Raw genomic sequence first — 21,189 nt, forward strand, 5'->3', positions numbered from 1 at the left:
CTTCATCTCTGCACTGTTTCATGTTTCTCTTCTGTTTTGAAGTTTTTTATTTTCTCTTGTGCTTCTTCTCGGTCTTAAAGAGAAGCATGTGTAGCAATATCTGCTGCTCTAAATTACGGATATACTATGATCTGACACACTGTTGTCTTAGGGTATATTAAGTAATAAGAAAAAAGTTTTTCTGTGGTCTGTAAAAATGCAAAGCATCTCACATATATGTCAAGTAATCTTGATAAATTGTTTTTTCACAAGGTAGAAGTCTATTCTGAATTCTTAGTTTTACATGAACTTTGGAGTTTATAAGAATTAAGCAATGCATTATGTGAATAACCTCAGCATCGTATAAATATTATTTTCTAAAGCAGTTCCAAAAACCTCTCCTAATGACTGATCTCTGGGGAAGAAAAAACAATTATAATAATTTATCTGCTATATGACTCAAGTCACAGACTTTCGTCACTGGCCTCGGATCTTTCATTAAGCCAAAGGTTGGTTCTTGATGGCGTTCACCCCATGGCATCCCTGGCTGTGGGCAGAAGAGGGACAAGGACTGGTTATGCAGGGCACCTCCTGGAAGCCAGCAATTCCATGTAAAAGATAAACTGATCAGACCTAACTACCCAGGATGAAAATGCTCTCTTCTTGTAAAAGTCACCTTAATTTTTGGCTTTTTAATAAAAGAAAAAAAATCATTAATGTTTTACACACACACATACACATACATACACACACACAGCCTCCACAGGTGAGTAAAAACTCACGTATTGCTTAATAAATGTTATTTAGGTCTAGAACATATTATGACAAATGGTTCTCTTAGAAAAATCTGAGGCAGGAAACTATATGTACAATAATAACACTGTGGAGAGTATTTCAGTGAAGGAGTTGGTAACAAAACCTATGCAAAATAAGTTTTTTTTAGGTAAGTCATATCATGTAGATTTCTAAAAACATTTACTGTAAAGTGACAGTACACAATGGTAGTATTAGTTGTATCTATTTAGGGGAAATCAGGGCATTATATCTACCTCGGTCTTAACTGAAAGAAAAATACACAGTACCTGTTTACTATAGGACTTAAATTTAAGTAGGGAAAGAACATTTTAACACAGCATTTTGCTGCCATCTGCTGGTAAGGCATGAGCATGATACTAATGTTTCCACTGGGCAGATAAGTGCTGAGCCCTCAAGTCACTCAAGCCTGTTTCAGGTGCATCACTTACCAAAAGTTCAAAGTCAGGTGTGAAATCTACAAGATGCCCTCCCATTCAAATGAAACAAAAAATCTTGCCAGAGGTAATTTCTAATCTATACCTGGCCAGTCAACTGCTTGCAGACATTCCCTCTTAATCTGCAAGTGAAATTTAAGAATACCTTCTTTCACTTCTCCCACCCTTCAGCCACCATCCTTATTTGTATCCTATACTCGTTCTATTTGATGGTAAAATTAAAATTATGTTACAAAACACTGCACTTGCATCTCCCACCTTTCAGCCAACATCCTTATTTGTATCCTATACTCGTTCTATTTGACGGTAAAATTAAAATTATGTTACAAAACATTGCACTTGCATCTCCCACCTTTCAGCCAACATCCTTATTTGTATCCTATACTCCTTCTATTTGATGGTAAAATTAAAATTATGTTACAAAACACTGCACTTGCATCTTTGGTTTCCCTTTCAGGTCTCTTTTAGGTTCTATGTACATTTTGATGCTACACTGAGCAAAGGAAAAACAGAGATTAACACACACAACAATGATCTGCATAGTCTCTGTTAAAATCAAATGGGAGATTAGAAAGCAATGAAAATGCAAACAAATGTAATTTAAAGATTAGCCCATGAAATAAGGTAAGAAAAATCTCATTTTAATAGCAACATTAACTACAAAACACCTAGACATAAATTCAGTAAGAAATGTACAAGATGTGAAAAGAAAACGTTAATTGAACTCATGTCACTCTGTATCCACTCAAATGTCCTTTTATCAAAAAAAGAAAAGCCTTCCCTAAACATTTCATCTAAAACAGCATCCCCACCAAACTTATTACTTTGTCCCCTCATCAAACATTTTCTCCCCAGGTGGAACTTATTTTAAATAAGCTGTAGCATAATCTCAACAAGTTCACTTAAATTTACCAGAAAAAAAAATTTAATGTATATAAACAGAAGCAAAGAAACATTACCTATGAATATAAGGGGATTTTTTTTTCTAACAGCTTTATTAAGGTAAAAGGCATTCACTTTAAGGGTACAGATGAGCTCTGATAATTGTATACAGGTATATAACCCACCACCCTATTTAAAATATAGAACATTCCATCACCTCAAAAAGTTCCTTCATCTCTCTTTAGCCCTTCCCAGACTCTAGGTCCCAGGCAAACCATTGATCAAAAAAAACGTTTTGTCTTTTCTGGAAATTCATATGAATAGAATCATATTTAGACTTTTGTGTTTGACTTACTTCACTTCGCAGGATGTTTCCAGAATACTGCCATGTTGTATCAACAGTTCATTCTTTTGTATTGCTGGATAGTACTGTATACTATATAGTTTTATTAATCAATTCATGAGAAGATGGGCATTTGAGTTCTTACCAATTTGAGCCTATTTGAATAATGCTATCATGAATTAATATATGAGAGAGAGAGAGAGACAGAGAGAGAGAGAGAGAGTGAGAGACAGAGAAGGAGAGAGGGACAGAGTGTGTGTTTTCATTTCACTTGGGTTTAATAACCTACAAGAGACTTGCTGGGTCATATGTTAAATGCACATTAAACTTTTATAAGTTCCTTTTTAAATGGCTACACCATTTTACATTCTCATCAGCAATGGATGAGTTGAAATTGTTCTACATCTTGGTATCATTAGTAATTTTAATTTCACTCATTCTAGAGGTAAAATCATGGCTTATTGTGCTTTTAATTTCTATTTCCCTAATAACTAGTTATACTGAACTTATTCATATACTTTGTTTTGTGAATTGTCTGTTCACCTCCTTAATCCATTTTTATTGGTTGTCTCATTAATGAGTTGTACAAATTCTGTGTATATTCTGATACAAGCCTTTTGTCAGATGTGTTTTGTAAATATTTTCTCCTAGTTTGTTGCTTGCCTTTTCATTTTCTGTATTTTGTTTTGAAGAGCAAAACTCTTAATTTTGATGGAGCCCATTATTTATTTCACACTTTGTAGTTTTGTATCCTATTTTAAAAATCTTTGCTCAATGCACTGTCACAAAGATTTTTTTTTCTTCTATGAATTTTGCACTTTTAACTCTCACATTTAGATCAATGGCCCATAATTAATTTTTGTGTGTGGTATAATGTAAGTTCAAGGTTCAGTACTCTCCACAAAGATATCTACTTGTTAAAGCACAATTTGTTAAAAGGACTCTTTTCTTAATGATTTACCCTAGTGTCACTGCTGAAAATCAATTTACCATAAAAGTGTAGCTCTATTTCTTAATTCTGTTTGTTCCATTGACCTAAAAGTCTCTCCATACACCAGTCCCACACTGTCTTGACTACTGTAGCTTATAGCAAGTTTTAATAGCAGGTAGCTTAAGTTCTCTGGCCTTCTTTAAAATCATTAATATTTGGGATAATAAATTTTAGAATCAGCTTGTCAATTCTTCAAACAAGCCTACTGGAATTTTGACTAGAACTCCACTGACTCTAAGGATGGCAATCTCTCCAAAATGATCTAAACAATATTGATTCTTCCAAACCATAAACCTGGGATAGTCTTCTATATAGGTCTTCTTTAATTCTCTTCAGCAATGTTTTATAGCTTATATATGTCATGCATACCTTTTGTTGAATTTATTCTTAAATATTTTAAACTTTGTTGCTATTATAATGAGCTAAAATTCCATTTTCCAAATGATGACTGCTGATAGAAATAAAATTGATTTTTGTACACTGACTTGTGTATTCTATAATCTACCCAAAATCACTTTTAGTTCTAGAACACATTTGTAGTTTTCTTGCCAGGGTCTACATGCGCAATTATGTTCTCTGCAAATAAAGACAGTTTGACTTCTTTCTTTCCAATTCATGACCCTTGATTACTGCTCGGCCCTCATTCCACTGGTTAGAACCTACAGGAGAATGCTGAATAAAGCGGCAAAAGCACAGACCCTTCCCTTGGTTCCTGATCTTAAAAGGAAAGAATTCAGTAGTTCACCACCCGGGAAGCTGTAGCTTTTCATTGCTTTGCAAATCACCTTCTGCTTCTGGTTTCCCGTCTTTCTCGTGAAGGTATTTAAGACTGTCCCATTTTCTGAATCTACTGAAACGATTGTTAGGTATTTCTGTTTTATTCTAATGTGGCAATTACTCAGCCTATTGATTTTCAGATGGTAAACAAATATTGTATTCCTGGAATAAATACTATTTGGGCATAATGCCTTTTTTTTATACACCAACAGACTGGATTTGCCAATATTTCGTTAAGAATTTTTATATCTATTGTCATGAAAAATATTGGCCTATAGTTTTCTTCCAAGGTCTTTGTTTTGGTCTTTATCAGGGCTACACAAGCCTCATACAACAAGCTTGGAAGTGTTCCCTCCCCTGTCAAAAAATCTGTGTAGAATTCTTATTTATGTCCTTTAATATCTGAAATAATTCAATGAGAAGCCGGCTGGGCCTAAAGTGTTCTCAGTAAGAAGTTTTAGTTATAAGCTAGATTTCTTAAATTGATATAAGGCTATTAATCTGTTTTTTCCTTGGGTCAGTTTTAGCAATGTGCATCAGGAAATCTGTCCATTTTTCCTAATGGCACAAAGGTGCCCATTATACTCCTAATCTTTCTGATGTCTACAGGATCTGTAGTGACATACCCCTTATGTTCTTTTTAAATTTTTTTATTGGTATGTGATATTTTCCATGTTTATTGGGTATATGTGAGTATTTATTACATGCACAGATGTGTAATGATCAAGTCAGGGTATTTGCGTTATCCATCATCACCTCCAGCATTTATCACGTCTATGAGCTGGGAACACTTCAAGTCTCTGCTTGCAGCTACTCTGAGATACATAACACGTTGTTAACTATAGTCACCCTATTCTGCTATTGAACGTCAGAACTTATTTCTTCTAACGAATGGAACCCATTAACCAACCTCTCTCCATCTCCTCCTACCACCAACATACCCTTCCCAGCCTCTGTTATCTATCTTCTATTCTCTACTGTCGAGAGGCCAACTGTTTTTAGCTTCCACATGAGTGAGAACATGATATTTGTCTTTCTGTGCTTGACTTAGTTCACCTCACATGATGACCTCGTCATCCGTGGCTGCAAATGATCTCATTTTTTATGGCCCAACTGTATTCTATTGTGTGTATATATACCACAATGGACACTTAGGTTGATTCCAAATATTTGCTATTGTGAATAGTGCTGTAATAAACACACAAGTGCAGGTATTCCTTTGATATACTGATTTCCTTTGGATACTCAGTAGTGGGACTGCTGGATTATATAGTATTTCTATTTTTAGTTTATTTGAGAAATGTCCAGTTTTCCACAGTGGTTGTACTAATTGACAGTCCCACTGACGCCGTATTAAGAGTTTTCTTTTCTCTGCCTCTTCGCTGGCATCTGTTATTTTTTGTCTTTTTAACAATAGCCATGACAACTGGGATAAGATATCTCACTATGGTTTTGATTTGCATTTCCCTGATGATTAACGATATTGAGCCATTTCTCACACACCTGCTGGACATCTGCATGTCTTCTTTCGAGAAATGTCTATTTGTGTCTTTTGCTCACTTTTGCTTTTTTGAGATGGAATTTTGCTCTTGTTGCCCAGGCTGGAGTGCAGTGGCACGATCTTGGCTCACTGCAACCTCTGCCTCCCAGGTTCAAGCGATTCTCCTGCCTCAGCCTCCAAGTAGCTGGGATTACAGGCACCCACCACCACACGGGCCCAGCTAATTTTTGTATTTTTAGTAGAGATGGGGTTTTACCATGTTGGCCAGGCTGGTCTTGAACTCCTGGCCTCAGGTGATCCACCCACCTCAGCCTCCCAAAGTGCTGAGATTACAGATGTGAGCCACCACGCCTGACCTGTCCACTTTTTAATGGGATTATTTGTTGTTTTTACTGTTGAGTTCCTTGAATATTCTGGATATTACAATGTCCCTTGTCAGATGCCAGTTTGCAAATACCTTCTCCCATTCAACAGGTTGTCTCTTCATTCTATTGTTTCTTTTGCTGTAGAGAGGTTTTTCAGTTTCTAAAATATAGTCCCATTTGCCTATGTTTTAGTTGTGTTTCTGAGGTCTTAGCCATAAAATCTCTGCCTAAACCAATGTCCTGAAGTGTTTTCCCTGTTTTCTTCCAGTAGATGTGTGGTTCCAGGTCTTATGTTCATGTTTTTAATCCATCTTGTGTTATTTTGCATATGGTGAGAGACAGGGGTCTGGTTTTATTCTTCTGTATATGGATATCCAGTTTTCCCAGCAACATTTACCTGAAGAGGGTGTCCAAGGGTGTCCTTTCCCCAAAGTATGTTCTTGTTATCTTTGTCGAAAATCAGTTTGCTAAAAATACGTAGATTTCTGGATTCTCTGTTCCATCGGTCTGTGTCTGTTTTTAGGTCAATACCATGCTGTTTTGGTTACTAGAGCCTTGTAGTATATTTTGAAGTCAGGTAGTGTGATGCCTCCAGCTTTGTCCCTTTTGCTCAGGATTGCTTCAGCTATTTGGGCTCTTTTTTGGTTCCATATGAATTTTAGGATTTTTTTTCTAACTTTGAAAAAATGATGTGGGTGTTTTGATAGAAGTTGCATTGAATCTACAGATTGCCTTGGATAGAAGAGTCATTTTAACAATATTAATTCTTCCAATCCATGAGCATGGGATGTCTTTCCATTTGTTTGTGTCCTCTTCGATTTGTTTCATCAGTGCTTTGTAGTTTTCCTTGTAGAGAGCTCTCATCTTCTTGGTTAAATTTATTCCTAGGTTGTTGGGTTTTTTTCTTTTTTCTTTTTCTTTTTTGTAGCTATTATAAGTGAGATACCTTCATGATTTCTTTTTTTGCCTGTTTCATTACTGGTATATAGAAATGCTACTGATTTTTGTATGTTGATTTTGTATCCTACAACTGTACTGATTTATCAGATCTAAGAGTTTTTTAGGTAAAGTCTTTAGGTTTTTCTAGATATAAGATCGTATCATCAGCAAAGAGGAACAATTTGACTTTCTCTTTTCCAATTTGAATGCCTTTTATTCCTTTCTCTTGCTTGACTGCTCTGGCTAGGACTTCCAGTACTACAGGGAATCTCTCTTCCACTCTTGATATTGGTTATGTATCTTTTCTCCTATTTTTTTTTTTTCACCATTCTAGACAAAGATTCATCAATTTTACTATCTTTTCAAAGAATCCTTTTTTGTTTTTTAGTTCCATCTATCTTCTCTATCATTTGCCCATTTTCAATTCCACTGATTTCAATTATTCTCTTTATTATTTCATTCTTGTTTTTACTTTGGGATTACTGGATTCTAGACGTATACAGAAACTGTTTCAATATAGCTCCTTTCTTTGCAATTACTGTCATATATTTCATCTTTACATGTTATAAGCCCAACAATTTAATTTCATAATTATTGTCTTATATTTTATTTTAAAAGATGAAATGATGATAAAATATATTTATACTGTCTGTGGCAAAAGTACTCAAAGGTAAAAGAACAGCATTTCCTAATAACTACTGTCAATGTTAGACTTTCAGCTTTTCTTCTACACATTTTTAAAAAGTTATACATAGCTGTAACCATACTCTAATTACTGAATTGCTTCTCTATATTTGGGCATTGAGAATGCCTACGTTTGAAAAATTATATACAATGAAAGGTAGGCTTTTTTTAAAATACATCATGACATTCAGAAAGGCGAAACTTTCATATAGAAAATATTTCCTGCTTTTAAGACTGATTCCTCTGGCCATGTTAAAAGAATTCTATTTAATCTAATCATTACAAACTTAATTTAAATGAGTAGAGTTAATATAAATTCTATATTGGCAAGAGAAACTATTTTTAAGACTTCAATACATACTACTAAACTGCTTTCCAAAAATTCCCATCAGTGTGCCAGTTTCACCACATTTGGAATTATCATCTGCAAAATCTTTCGTTTTTGAAATGCTAAAAATATTTTTCACCATTCTTCTGTGCATTTCTTTGATTACCCCCTTATCTCTTACTTTTTTTCATGTTTCACCAAAAGGATTTTACCTACTTTATCGAGAGGTTTTCTCAGGTTCCTCTGGGGATCTGCTTTATAGACTTGACTTCTGGAGCTTTAGCCAACTGCCCTCAGGCCAATTTGTATAAACACTGAATCTGAAGATGAATAAATGCACGAGGACATTGTCTCTTCAACGTTATTTTCTTGAAATGTCCAGCATGGTCTTGGAGTTTTTAGAAGACTCAAAATTGGAAAACGAAGATAATAACGAGTTTGTTACAATTTCCACCCTTATTTATAACAGAGACTCTTTCATCACGATTCTAACAGTACATTAACCTGGTCAGAAAGACTACCAGGATTTGTACAGATGTGCTATTACATGCATCCCATTTGTGTTTAAGATCTCAAATATTTTTGGACCATTGTAAAACCCTAAGTTTTCATCATTTTGAAGCAGGATGCTTGCAAGTAAAGCAGCAAAATGTCACTTCTACGCACAGGCCAATGTTCCACTGTCAGCCCTTCATATCCATGTGCTCCCTAGCAGAGCGCCAACAAACCACAGATGAAAAATAATTTGATTAAAAAATTAGAAATAACAATACAACAATAAAAATACATTTTTAAAAAACAATACAGTATAACAACTACTTACACAGCATTCACAGTGTGTTAGGTATTATAAGTACTTGAAAGATGATTTTAAAGTATACAGGAAGATATGTGTAGGTTATATGCAAACACTATGCCATTTTCCACCATGGACTTGAGCAACTGTGGTTTTGTTACACTGAGGGGGTAGCTCTGGAACCAATCCCCTGTACATACCAAAGGACAACTGTGCTCTCCAATATGGCAGCCACTCGTCACACGCAACCATTTAAAACATGGCTAGTGTGTCCCAGGAACTGAGCTTTTTAACTAACTTGGCTGAAATTTAAATAACCACACCTGCTATGGACAGCACAGGCTTAGATTAAACTAGAAAGAGAGCCACACTGTTTTCCTTTTGGAATACAGGTAGCATCAGTGACTCAACTCAAACTCACTCATTTTCTCAATGGATTTCTCCAGAGGCAGCAGCAAGTGTGGCTTCACGTGGCCGCTCCTCACCAGGCTGCCTGTGGTCACAGCGCTCTCCCCAAACTATGGTTACATGCAACCTCTTCCTCTAATTTTGGCTGGCTCTGCGTGATCACTGATCGATGGTTTTACCAGGCGGGTATATGAATTTAACATTAGTAAAATCTGACCCATCAATATATTTGAGTAATTTCTAGCTGGGTGAGTGACTGGTGTTAGACACCTATGTCCCATTTATTAAACTGCACCTGGCTAGCTTCCCTCCTGCTCCTTTACTAATCTTCATTTCAATTAACGGCAACTCTTTTCTTCCTGATCCTCAGGCCAAAACCTCAGTTATTCTTGATTTATTTCACTCTCACCTCATATCCCAGCTACTCTTCTTGCCTTAGGGCTTACGCCCTTCTGATATGTTGTTCACATACAATAACCAGCTAATTTACTAAAGCACGAATCTGTTCTCCCATTCCTCTGTCAAAGGTTTTGACACCTCACCAATGTCCCTACAATAAATTATTGGATATACTCCAATCTTACTGAACATTTTTCAGCTCCTAAAACCAAAAGTGCTCCTTCTGTCCTTCAACCCGTCACATGCAGTGTCCCCTGAGTTGGAGTAATTCCACACCTCCATCCTTCCAGCCTCCATCCTTGCCTCACCTTTCCAGGTTTCCACTCCAACCCCGCTTTATCTAGGAAGTCTTCCTTGCACTCGTCCACCCACCCCAGCAGACAGTGAGGACCTTATTACACATGGCACTTAAATTCACTCTTTCGGAACTGCCTTGTTTTCTTAGGGGCAATACAGAATTATAGAAGACAATGGTTAGAATCCCAGCTCCACTGCTTATGAAGTAATGACCTTGCGTGAATTACTTACTCTTCTATAGCTTAGAATTTTTAATGTAAAAACTGATAATACTTATTATCCTGAAAGAGTTGTGAGGAATTTGGCATATACTAAACCCTCAATAAATGTTGGCTATAACTCCATCCCCCAGCAAATGATGAAGTACCAGAAGGAGAGCCCCATATTTGCTCATTTCTGCATCTCGGGGCCCAACCCTGGGCCTGGCATCTATTAGGTGCTCAATAAATATTTGCTGAATACATAGTTTATAAAGGATCAGCTGGCCACCTTGTCTACCTATCTACATGAATTCTTGTTCTTTCTTTCTCTCTGTCTCTCTACACACACACACACACACACACACACACACACACACACACACACAGAGCAGGGTGAGAAGGCGAGAGAGAAAAAGAGAGAGTGAAAAGTCAAGTCTTGTTTCTTATGCGTTAGTCCACTCACTGTTCCCTGTTGGGATCTTTGACTTCATTCTGGTTTACTATCCACCACAAAATAAGCTACTAACAGGAGGAGCCAATCTGACTGGAGTTCACAGACTTTTAAAGAAACTACATTGTTTTGAGGTCGGACGCGGTGGCTCATGCCTGTAATTCCAGCACTTTGGGAGGCCGAGGTGGGCAGATCACCTGGGATCAGGAGTTTGGGACCAGCCTAGCCAACATGGTGAAACCCCACCTCTACTAAAAAAAAAAAAAAATTAGCCGAGTGTGGTGGCACACGCCTGTAGTCCCAGCTACTCGGAAGGCTAAGACAGGAGAATCGCTTGAATCTGGCGGGCGGAGGTTGCAGTAAGACGGGATCACGCCACTGCACTCCAGCCTGGGTGACAGAGCGAGATTGCATCTCAAAAAAAATAAATAAATGAAAAAGAAAAGAAACTACATTGTTTTGAAAGGAACAGGTATGGCTGAGGTGGAAGGACTGCTTGAGCCCAGGAGGTAGAGGCTGTGATGAGCTATGATTGTGCCACTGTACTCCAGCCTGGGTGAAACAGGGAGACCCCGTGGGGGGTGGGGGGATGCATGATGTATTCAAGCAACTTTATAATCCCACCATAAGGTGGCCCATTTCCAGTATTTTTTGATAAAAGAAAAGATTAGCCTTGTCTCTGTAAAACTGAGGAACAATTACTTTAGATAATTGGTGTTAGTTTTTGCTCTTTCTTGATGGAAGCAAAACAGATATGGGTTCTACCCTCAAGAAGCTTTAGACTAATCAGAGATATAGACGTTAAATAAAGAACTATAAAACAACTCATTATGCTTATGATAGCTGTAATAATAAAAAGGTACAGGGAACAATAATATCATATAACAGAGGGATAACGTCACACAGGGAACAATAGTATCACATAGCAGGGATCTATATAAGAAGCCTAGGTGACCTGGTCTGGCTGGTAAGAGAAGGCTTCCCTGGGAAAATGATCAGTAAGAGCTGAGAGAGAAGCAGGCAGAGCAAGGTGATGGGGCAGCGGTGGGGAGTGAGCAGAAGAGTGACCCAAGAGGGTCCCAGGCCAAAACCTTTGCACTCAGTGACTCTGAAAGAATGCAGACGGGCTGTGGCTCAAAGCTGCAGCTGGAAAGGTAAGAGGAGCCAGGTACTGCAGGGCCATGTGGATCACATTATAAACTTTGAATATCATCCTAAGAAAAATGGGAAACCAATTACGGATTTTTAAAAGGAAATATTTTTATTTCCATTTTAACAGGTCACATTATTTGGAGACTGGTTGGGAGGGGGCAAGAATGGAGGCAGGGATGGAAGAGACCACTGTAACAGTCCTGGTGAGGAATGTTTCCTGTCCCAAGAATGGGGTAGCATCTCCAGGGAAAGGAAGTGAAAAGATCTGACAACTTTTCAGGAGGCAGAATCAATAAGACTTAGCAATCAGTCATATTAGAGGTAAGGAAAAGGTACCAAAGATGGTTTCTAGATTTCTGGCATGGCAATCAGAGGCTGTGGTGACACTTGCTAGAATGAACACCGTGGTGAGAACATGCGCTGTGCTGGCGATGTCTATGAGCCATGAGAGTGCAGAGGTTAAACATACAGTTAGCTACACTGATCTAGAGGTCAGAAGCCAGGACTAGACTAAATACAGGGCACGCCTAAGCACCACAAGTGGCCATAAGCAAGTGGGGCAGTAGGTGTTTTCTTCTACTAATTTTTCTAAGTTGATTCGTAATATACTAGGTGAAACACTTTCTGAATCGCTTATTCTACTAGAGAAAGGGTATCAGGTAAAAGGTGCTATATAAAAACAAATATAGGGCTTATCCAAAATATTTGTTTTAAATAAAAACTCAGAAATGGAACCACACATCTATGAAAACTTTATATCTGACCTAGTGCACAGTAATGAAGAAAGAAGGCATGATTTAGGCTATCTTTATGGGAAAAAAGTGAAACTGTACCAGGCTACCTCATATACACCAAAGCCAATTCTGAACAGATTAAAAAGCTAAATATCATAAAACATTTTAGAAGAAAATAAAGGCAAATAATGACCCTGCAGTATATTTCCTAAACAAGACACCAAGGGCACAAACTATAAGGCTAAAGAAAACCATAATTCACCTACATTAAAATGTAGACTTCTGCCCGACAACAAAAACAAGAATGTGAAAAAAAAACTACAAAAAGAGAGAAGACATTGCAACATACAACGAAGGAGAATATATAAACAATTCCAACAAATCAGTAAGACAAAAAGCCCAGTCTTGCAATGTTTGTTACTCATATGTCATTTTTTCGAAGAAAAAAAAAAAAGAGAGAGAGGCAGGCATATCACACCAGGAAAGAGAAAAACCATCTGTTAAGTACATCACTAGCAAGGGCAGGTGAACAGGCATCATCCTGCCCAGTCAGTAAGGACATAAAATGATGACAATCTCTTTGGAGGACAACTTGCCAATATCCATAAAAAATGTTTTGACTTGGCAAATGCACTTCTAGGAGTTAGTCAAGAAATAAACTCTCACATAATGTAACATGATCATTCAAGGACATTCTCTGTAATGTTTCTAGTAGCAGAAAAATGAAAACTTAAAATGTCCAAAAATAGAAAGTAAGTATAAATAAATTACATCCATACGATGGAATCTGAGACACAGTCCTATGCAGATGAGGAATTATCACTAAATTAACTGTTATGTGAAAAAATCAAGAGGTGGAACAGAACATTTTAAAAAGAGAGCTGGCCACGAGGTAGAAAATGGAAAAATATTTCTGCCTACATGCATAGACTATCTCTGGATGGTAAAAAGAAACCAGTGAAAGAGATGGCCTCCAGGAAGACGAGTAAGGGACTGGGGCTAAAAGTTAGAGATTTGCCCCTCATTGATCAGTCTATAGTAGCTTTAATTTGCTTTTTAACCATGTATGTATGCACTATCTTTTCAAAAAACAAAATCTCCTGCTGTGAAAATTTCAGCCATTCTCAAAAAGTAAAAGAGAATAAACAAATGATAGTATATCCATACCTATCAATACTATACTCAGCAGCTGAAAAGAAGAGTGAATCAATATGTATTAATAGAACCGATAGAAGGTTTCTTTGGGGATAATGAAAATGTTTTAAAATTGACTGTGGCGATGAATATCCAACTCTATGAATATGCCAAAAGCCATTAACTGTACACTTTAAATGAGTGAATTCTGTGGCATGTGAATTACATCTCAATAAAGCTATTAAAATATATATAGATATAGTCATATACTGCTTAACAACAGGGATACATTCTGAGGACTAGGTTGTTAGGTGATTTCGCTCTTGTGTGAACATCATAAAATGCACTCACACAAACCTAGATGGCACAGCGTACTACACACCCAGGTTCTATCATATAGCCTACTGTTCCTAGGCCACAAGCCTGTACAGCATGTTACTGTACTGAATACTGTAGGCAACTGTAATACAATGGCATTTGTGTACGTAACTATAGAAAAGGTACAGTAAAACACGGCATTATAATTTTATGGGACTGCCATTGTAAATGGGGTCCATGATTGAGCAAAATGTCCTTATGCTGCATGTAACTAGATACATACGTATGTACAGAGAGAAAGATTCAGAAACTATAGCCCAAGCTTGTCCAACCTGCAGCTCACGGCGGGCATGCAGCCCAGGACAGCTTTGAATGCAGCCTAACACAAATTCATAAACTTTCTTAAAATATTATAAGACTTTTTAGCTTTTTTGCTCATCAGCTATTGCTAGTGTTGGTGCATTTTATTCGTGGCCCAAGACAATTCTTCTTCCAGTGTGGCCCAGGGAAACCAAAAGATTGGACACCCCTGCTACAGCCCCTAAGCCCCTCAACTGTTTTTTTCTTTTTTTCCCCCCACCATTGGTTTTGATAAAGTTTTATTGGAACACAGCCACACCCATTAGTTTAGATACTATCTGTGGCTGCTTCCAGGCTACGACAGCAGAGCTGGGTAGTTAGAAAAGCCAGTATGGCACACAAAGCCTATCATGTTTCCTATCTGACCTTTTACAGAACAAGTTTGCAGACTCCTGCTATTAAAAAGTCTTTAAGTCACATAGTTGTATAAAAAACAACAGTTGTAGAATTATACAGTCAGTATTATCACTGATGTTCAAAACTACACACAACATCACAACATAATACGACAGAATTTTTCTTTTCTTTTCTTTTGAGCAGAGTTTCACAATTTCGCCCAGGCAGGAGTGCAGTGGCATGATCTTGGCTCACTGCAACCTCCACCCACTGGGTTCAAGTGATTCTCCTGCCTCAATCTCCCAAGTACCTGGGATCACAGGCACCTGCCACCATGCCCAGCTACTTTTTTTCACTCTTAGTAGAGATGGGGTTTCGCCACATTGGCCAAGCTGGTCTCAAACTCCTGACCTCAGGCGATCCACTCACCTCGGCCTCCCAAAGTGCTGGGATTACAGGCGTGAGCTACCACGCTTGACCATATGACTGAATTTCTAGGAGTCCATGTTATAGTGTTAGGAAATATTCCAGAAGGATAAGCACTAAACCAAATGTATACCCAGTTACATCCACACAGAGGCAGACGGACAAGGATTAGGGGTTAGTCAAAGGGGACTCTGGCTTTATTGGTATAATTTAACTGAAGATTTGCTTTGTTTGAAAAAGACAATATTCATGCATTACTTGAATAACAGAACTTTTATTAACTTTTTTTAAAGTAAGGCTGGCAGAATGAAAAGCAACAGGACTAGGTGGAATAAACATTGTGAGCACTGATCTTGGTCTTAATGTTACGAAGCCCTGCATAGAATTTTAACCGTTCTGACTTTATACCCACCTTTTAGTTTTTACAGATCTTTTTCCTGGCATTCCACTTCTATTTCCCTTTCATCAACTTCAGAACTGAGGTTTTCATGTTGTAAGGTGAAATTACATGGAAGACAAGCTACAAAGTAGGCACAGGCCAGAGAATTTCTGGGTTCTGACAATGGTCAACTATTTCAGGCATATAGTTCCCATTTCAGGACCCCTGGGCCATGTGGCTACTTCTAGTCTCAGTGTCAGCACGCCCTGCAATCAGTCCATCCTGTTAGCCCTTGTATTCATACGTTCATATTATTCACACGACCCTCAGAAGAATTCTAGAACTTCCAGCACTTTTCTGCACCTCAAAATGCAAGTAAGTTTGGCTAGTTTTGTAACAAAGTGCACCTTAGGAAGGAAACTAAATCACTTCTAAAGAGCAATTAAAGTCCTAGAATGGCACGTATGTAATTTGAGTCCCCAACCAAGCTGCTTGCAACCATAATTTACAGAGATAATGTGGGTATACATGATAAAATATATAAAAAATCCATCTCTAGGAAAATAAAGTAGGCTGAAATTCAACTGGAGAAAGTAGTTTTGGAAAATCATTGGTTTAAAAACCATGGGAATCAACAGTTTTTCAAAGCAAAAACATTAATATGTCAAATATAGTTTCCAATTGCATATATTTATACAAAATTAGATCTCAGATAACCAGTCTTCTTATAGTATACCTACAAACTATGTACAGTTTCTGGAAAAAACAAGTGCTCTAAAATAACAAAGGAAAGCATCTAAAACAAAAAGATAAGGATAGGGTATCATTAGGCCATGATGTTTGAAGCACTGGTGCTCAGTCTATATGCTTGAGCAATAATCAACAGGGGAAACTTGTGCAATTCTCTAATTATGGGTATACCACAGCCACTTCTGCTTCTGAAACAAAAGCAACTGGACAACCTGAAGAAAGGTTGCTTAGCTGAAATAACCTGGGCAAACCTGGCTGTACAGAAACTACAGTTTCAGGGAAAAGAATCCATTCATAAAACTGATCTTTTAAACAATCTGGTTTTAAACAAAAAGGCACACTTATAGCAAATCTTCACAAAGGACAGAGAATAAGATGTTGAGTATTAACAGAAGAGAAGCATTAAAAATTACAGACACATTTTAAACTAAACATAATTTATGTTTCTCCATGGGGAAAAAGATTTGCTTCTACAAAACTCACCTCCATGTTCTAGAAAAACCCGAACACATCTTTCCTTTCCTCTTGCTGCAGAGAAATGAAGCAGAGTCCAGCCATTAGCATCTCGGCCATTTGGAGAATAGCCTTGTTCTAACATCTTTCGCACCGTGTGGACATCCCCAGCAGCCACTGCAGCCTGAATCTGCAACTCTTCCTGGAGTTCAGGGTTCCTTCGACAATGATGGTGTAACATCCTAGCTGAGTCCACTTTTTACAAAGGATTCATTAGGTTACGGGCATCAGCCTTTAAGAAGAGAAGGTAGAAAATGTAAAATTTAGAATAACTGGTTCCTGATACTGTGTCTATTAACTATCACAGAACATTCCATTTGCTAAATCAGTAAACCTTACTAATGACAGTGCATACTACTAGCCTGGCGTGGTGGTGCACGCCTATAGTCCCAGCAACTCAGGAGGCTGAGGTGGGAGATCACCTGAGCCCAGGGGATCAGTCCCAGCTACTCGGGAGGCTGAGGTGGGAGGATTACCTGAACCCAGGAGATCAAAGCTGCAGTGAGCCACGATAGCAACACTGCACTCCAGCCTGGACCACAGAGCAAGACCCCATCTCAAAAAAACAACAAAAAAAGTAGTGACATATTTTAAAACCTTAAGAATCTAAACAATCAGGCCAGACACAGTGGCTCATGCCTATAATCCCAGCACTCTGGGAGGCCAAGGCAGGCAGATCACTTGAGGCCAGGAGCTCAAGACCAGCCTGGCCAACATGGTGAAACCCTGTCTCTACCAAAAATACAAAGATTAGCTCGGTGTGGTGGCACATGCCTGTAATCCCAGCTATTTGACTGGCTGAGGCACAAGAATTGCTTGAACCTGGGAGGTGGAGGTTTCAGTGAGCTGAGATTGTGCCACTGCACTCCAGCCTGGGCAACAGAGTGAAATTCTGTCTAAAAGAAAAAAAAAAAAAAAGAATCTAAACAATCTGGTGATTAACTACATGATAAAATTACTAAAAGGAAAAGTAGTACAGTGAATTCTCATGCTCTCTAATAGGACACAAAAGAGGACTGTACTAAAACCCAATATACAATGAAATATCTAGCCAGGCACAGTGGCTCACATTTGTAATCCTAGCACTTTGGGAGGCCAAGGCAGAAGGGATCACTTGAGCCCAGGAGTTCAAGACCAACCTGGACAACACAGTGAGACCCTGTCTCTACAAAAAAATACAAAATTAAAAAATTAGCCAGACATGGTAGTGTGCACCTGCAGTCCCAGCTACTCGGCAGGTAGAAGCAGGAGGATCACTTGAGCCTGGGAGGTGGAGGCTGCAGTGAGCTGTGATTGTGCCACTGCACTCTAGCCTGGGATACAGAGCAAGACCCTGTCTCAAAAATTAAAATAAGAAAGTGAAATGAGACCTCCTTCATGGAAACAGTAACAGTCCAAAGTGAAATGGTAAAAAGTTGCATCTCACATGCACATACAAAAACATTTTTAGTGTGTTTGTAAGCTTTTAACTACATACAGAAAACTAATAAGCTTCTGGAAAGCCACTCCAGGTGTGCTAACCGGAAGGAATAGATTAGACTCATCTCTTAACTAGTAGTCCCTTTGTTTCTAAACATTTTTAAACTGTGATGAAGCCCTTTAAAGACATTTCTGTTCTCATATGTAGGTTAGACATATCAGGATAACCTTGCTACCAACAATCATTTATCTTGCAAAACTTATTACAGACTGCACAAAGGTAAACTTAGGCCTAACTTAAGTCAAATCATTACAACTTAAGAACACAAATATCCTATGTTGTTTTATACCTAGAAAATGGTGTCATTACCTACTCATAAGTATCACGACTAAGAGCTCAAAGTTAAAAATATCAAGCTACTTCTACAAATAGCCATTTCCTCAGAGAAATATAGGAATAAACACGATTGCCTCTTTTTTTTTTTTTTTTTTTTCTTTTGAGACAGAGTCTTGCTCTGTCACCCAGGCTGGAGTGCAGTGGCGAGATCTCAGCTCACTGCAACCTCCACCTCCCGGATTCACGCCATTCTCCTGCCTCAGCCTCCCAAGTAGCTGGGACTACAGGCACCTGCCACCATGCCTGGCTAATTTTTTTGTATTTTTAGTAGAGATGGGACTTCACTGTGTTAGCCAGGATGGTCTCGATCTCCTGACCTCGTGATCCACTAGCCTTGGCCTCCCAAAGTGCTAGGATTACAGATTTAAGCCACCGCACCCGGCCACAAGATTGCCTCTTATTTCTTCTCTCAATTTCTTCACAAAAATTGTCCCTTCTTAGAAATTTTAAAATGAGAATCCTTTCAGAATAGGTTTTTGCTTATTCTCAGTTATAAGAGAAAATGCTGAAGACCATCCGAAGGAATTAATGGAAACTTACTATGCTCACAATCATCCTTAACAGATTTTCTTTTTAATTAAGTGATTATGTTGGCACTTAAACGAGGTCTACCATATGCAAGAAAAAGACTGAAACAATATCAAAACAAACCTAGGTGTTCTTTAGTGAGTGCTGTATTTAGTATACATTAACTGATCTAAGAGAGAAGTAGAAGTTTTCTTTAGTGAGTGCTGTATTTAGTATACATTAACTGACCTAAGAGAGAAGTAAAAGTTTTCTTTAGTGAGTGCTGTATTTAGTATACATTAACTGACCTAAGAGAGAAGTAAAAGTTAAATGAGTTTCCCCCAGAACACCACAGATGACCGACGACCCTGAGGCAACTCACCTTACGGAAGAGTGTCCCTTCTCCTGATGTATGGATTGCCTAATAACCATCGTGCACAGACAGCATCGTGGGGAGGGGCTTCAAAGTATGTCCAGGCTGCAGGGCAAAAAGTCTTCTTAACCTAAAAACAAATCAGAATAACAATCACGGGAAAATTCCTTAAAATAATAATCATAGCTGTCTGCATCGTCTACCTTTTGATGAACTGAAACTTCAGTGCTTTACAATAAATCTATGGAGCAGAGAAAGAACTCAGATCAACTCTTACAGAAAATAATCTTGTTACATATGTTCATCTCCAATAAATACGATTTAGTTTCAGGATTTTCCCCCCAAAATGCAGCTATTTGAGAAAGAGCAAATAAAAAAAATAATAAATCACATATTTGGAATTTGGATGCAAGCATAGATTCTTCATTTTCCTCTATTGAGAATACAGTTTCAGACTTGCTTTATCTGAATTACTTTTTAACTGACACCATTAGTCACCTGCACTTTCTAAACAGAACTTAAATGAGAATACGTGTGCATTAAATATAGTAGGTGGCCTGGGTTAAAATAAAATCTATGACAACTAAAAGGAGACTGTGTCTTTAAATGCTTTTTCTTCATGTGCCCTAAAGGCATCAAGTCAATCACTTTGAAATTGTCATTCCTTTATGCATACACCAAACTAGATAAAACATTAACAACAGCTTTGCCAGGTTCCCCATGTGAATTCTGAATAAACTGTCTCTACAACTAAAAGAAAAGGGATCTTTCTTTGTGTCAATTAAATTCCAGCTCTGTTAATTCCAACAAGGTTAAGGACACAAAGTGACTTCCACACAACACTCTAGGAATTACATATTGGGAGAACTACTACCTCATTCCCTGATGGTGGGTGAGCATCACTTAAGCCTTCAGACAAGAAAAGGTCGGGCCACTTAGCAACCTGGCCCGCGGCAGTTGTATGTCCTGCTGGCTGCACACCAGAATTTTCAACCTATCCAAATTGGTATAGTCCACTTCTCTCTTTCTCTCCATTCTCATCTACTTTTCCTTGTCAAACCTCTTCAAGGAAGGTAAAGAGTTTGCCAACTTGCCCTTGGAAATAAAATTTGTTTTAAAATTCTATTATTATTTCTAAATAAATGAGGCCAACAAGATCAGAACAACTCCTACGAAACAAGCTGTGAAACAAGCAAAGCGATCCTTATACAAACGGCCGATTCTAAGACTGGAACATCACACAGTGCCAGAAAGTAAGTAAGGAGGTGCTCAAAGAAAGACACCACGGTGGGGGAGGTCAAAGGGACACAGGAGCCAACTGAAAGATCCCTCAATAGCCAAAGAGGGAACAACTGCAGCAATACTTAAAATAGTACCAGATGACAAAGTACAAAGTGGATATCAAGAGTTCACATTGATACAAATAACTGATTCCATCAATAAAGAGGGGAGAAACACACCTGTTGTTCAGAATTCCAAATAATTTGTACAGATAGTCCCTCCTCAAGGTGGTAACAAACATATATGTTAATGTTAGATGTTAATAGGAGAAACTGAGTATAGAGCATGTAGGAACTCTGCACAGCCTCTGTAATTTTTCTGTAAATCCAAAGCTTTCCTATAATAAAGTTTATTTTAAAATGCAAATCAGTGTCTCCAATGATGAGCCTCACACATTGCCACAAATGAATATGCCATCACTTGTCACATGAGCTACATCTACATTTCAAGAGTGAACATCACTGGACATCTCACTTCTAAGTGTGTCCTCAGCACCCCTTACTTCCCATAAGAAGTAAAA

The 21,189-nt window shown here is 38.0% G+C and overlaps 1 protein-coding gene across 1 annotated transcript in view; it reads right to left on the bottom strand.

The window, feature by feature from the left end:
- ASB7 (ankyrin repeat and SOCS box containing 7) overlaps positions 1 to 21,189 on the bottom strand; it is a 48,943-nt gene that overhangs the window by 22,229 nt on the left and 5,525 nt on the right. Inside the window, exons 3-4 of the mRNA XM_003277552.3 lie at positions 19,398 to 19,518; positions 16,663 to 16,924 (exon numbers count right to left, since the gene is read on the bottom strand). Of these exons, the coding sequence (XP_003277600.2) occupies positions 16,663 to 16,873 (211 nt within the window). The 5' untranslated portion in view covers positions 16,874 to 16,924; positions 19,398 to 19,518. The remainder of the gene's footprint in view (positions 1 to 16,662; positions 16,925 to 19,397; positions 19,519 to 21,189) is intronic.

This window comes from Nomascus leucogenys, chromosome 6 (genome assembly GCF_006542625.1).
Source record: "Nomascus leucogenys isolate Asia chromosome 6, Asia_NLE_v1, whole genome shotgun sequence".
Taxonomy (NCBI): Eukaryota; Metazoa; Chordata; class Mammalia; order Primates; family Hylobatidae; genus Nomascus; species Nomascus leucogenys.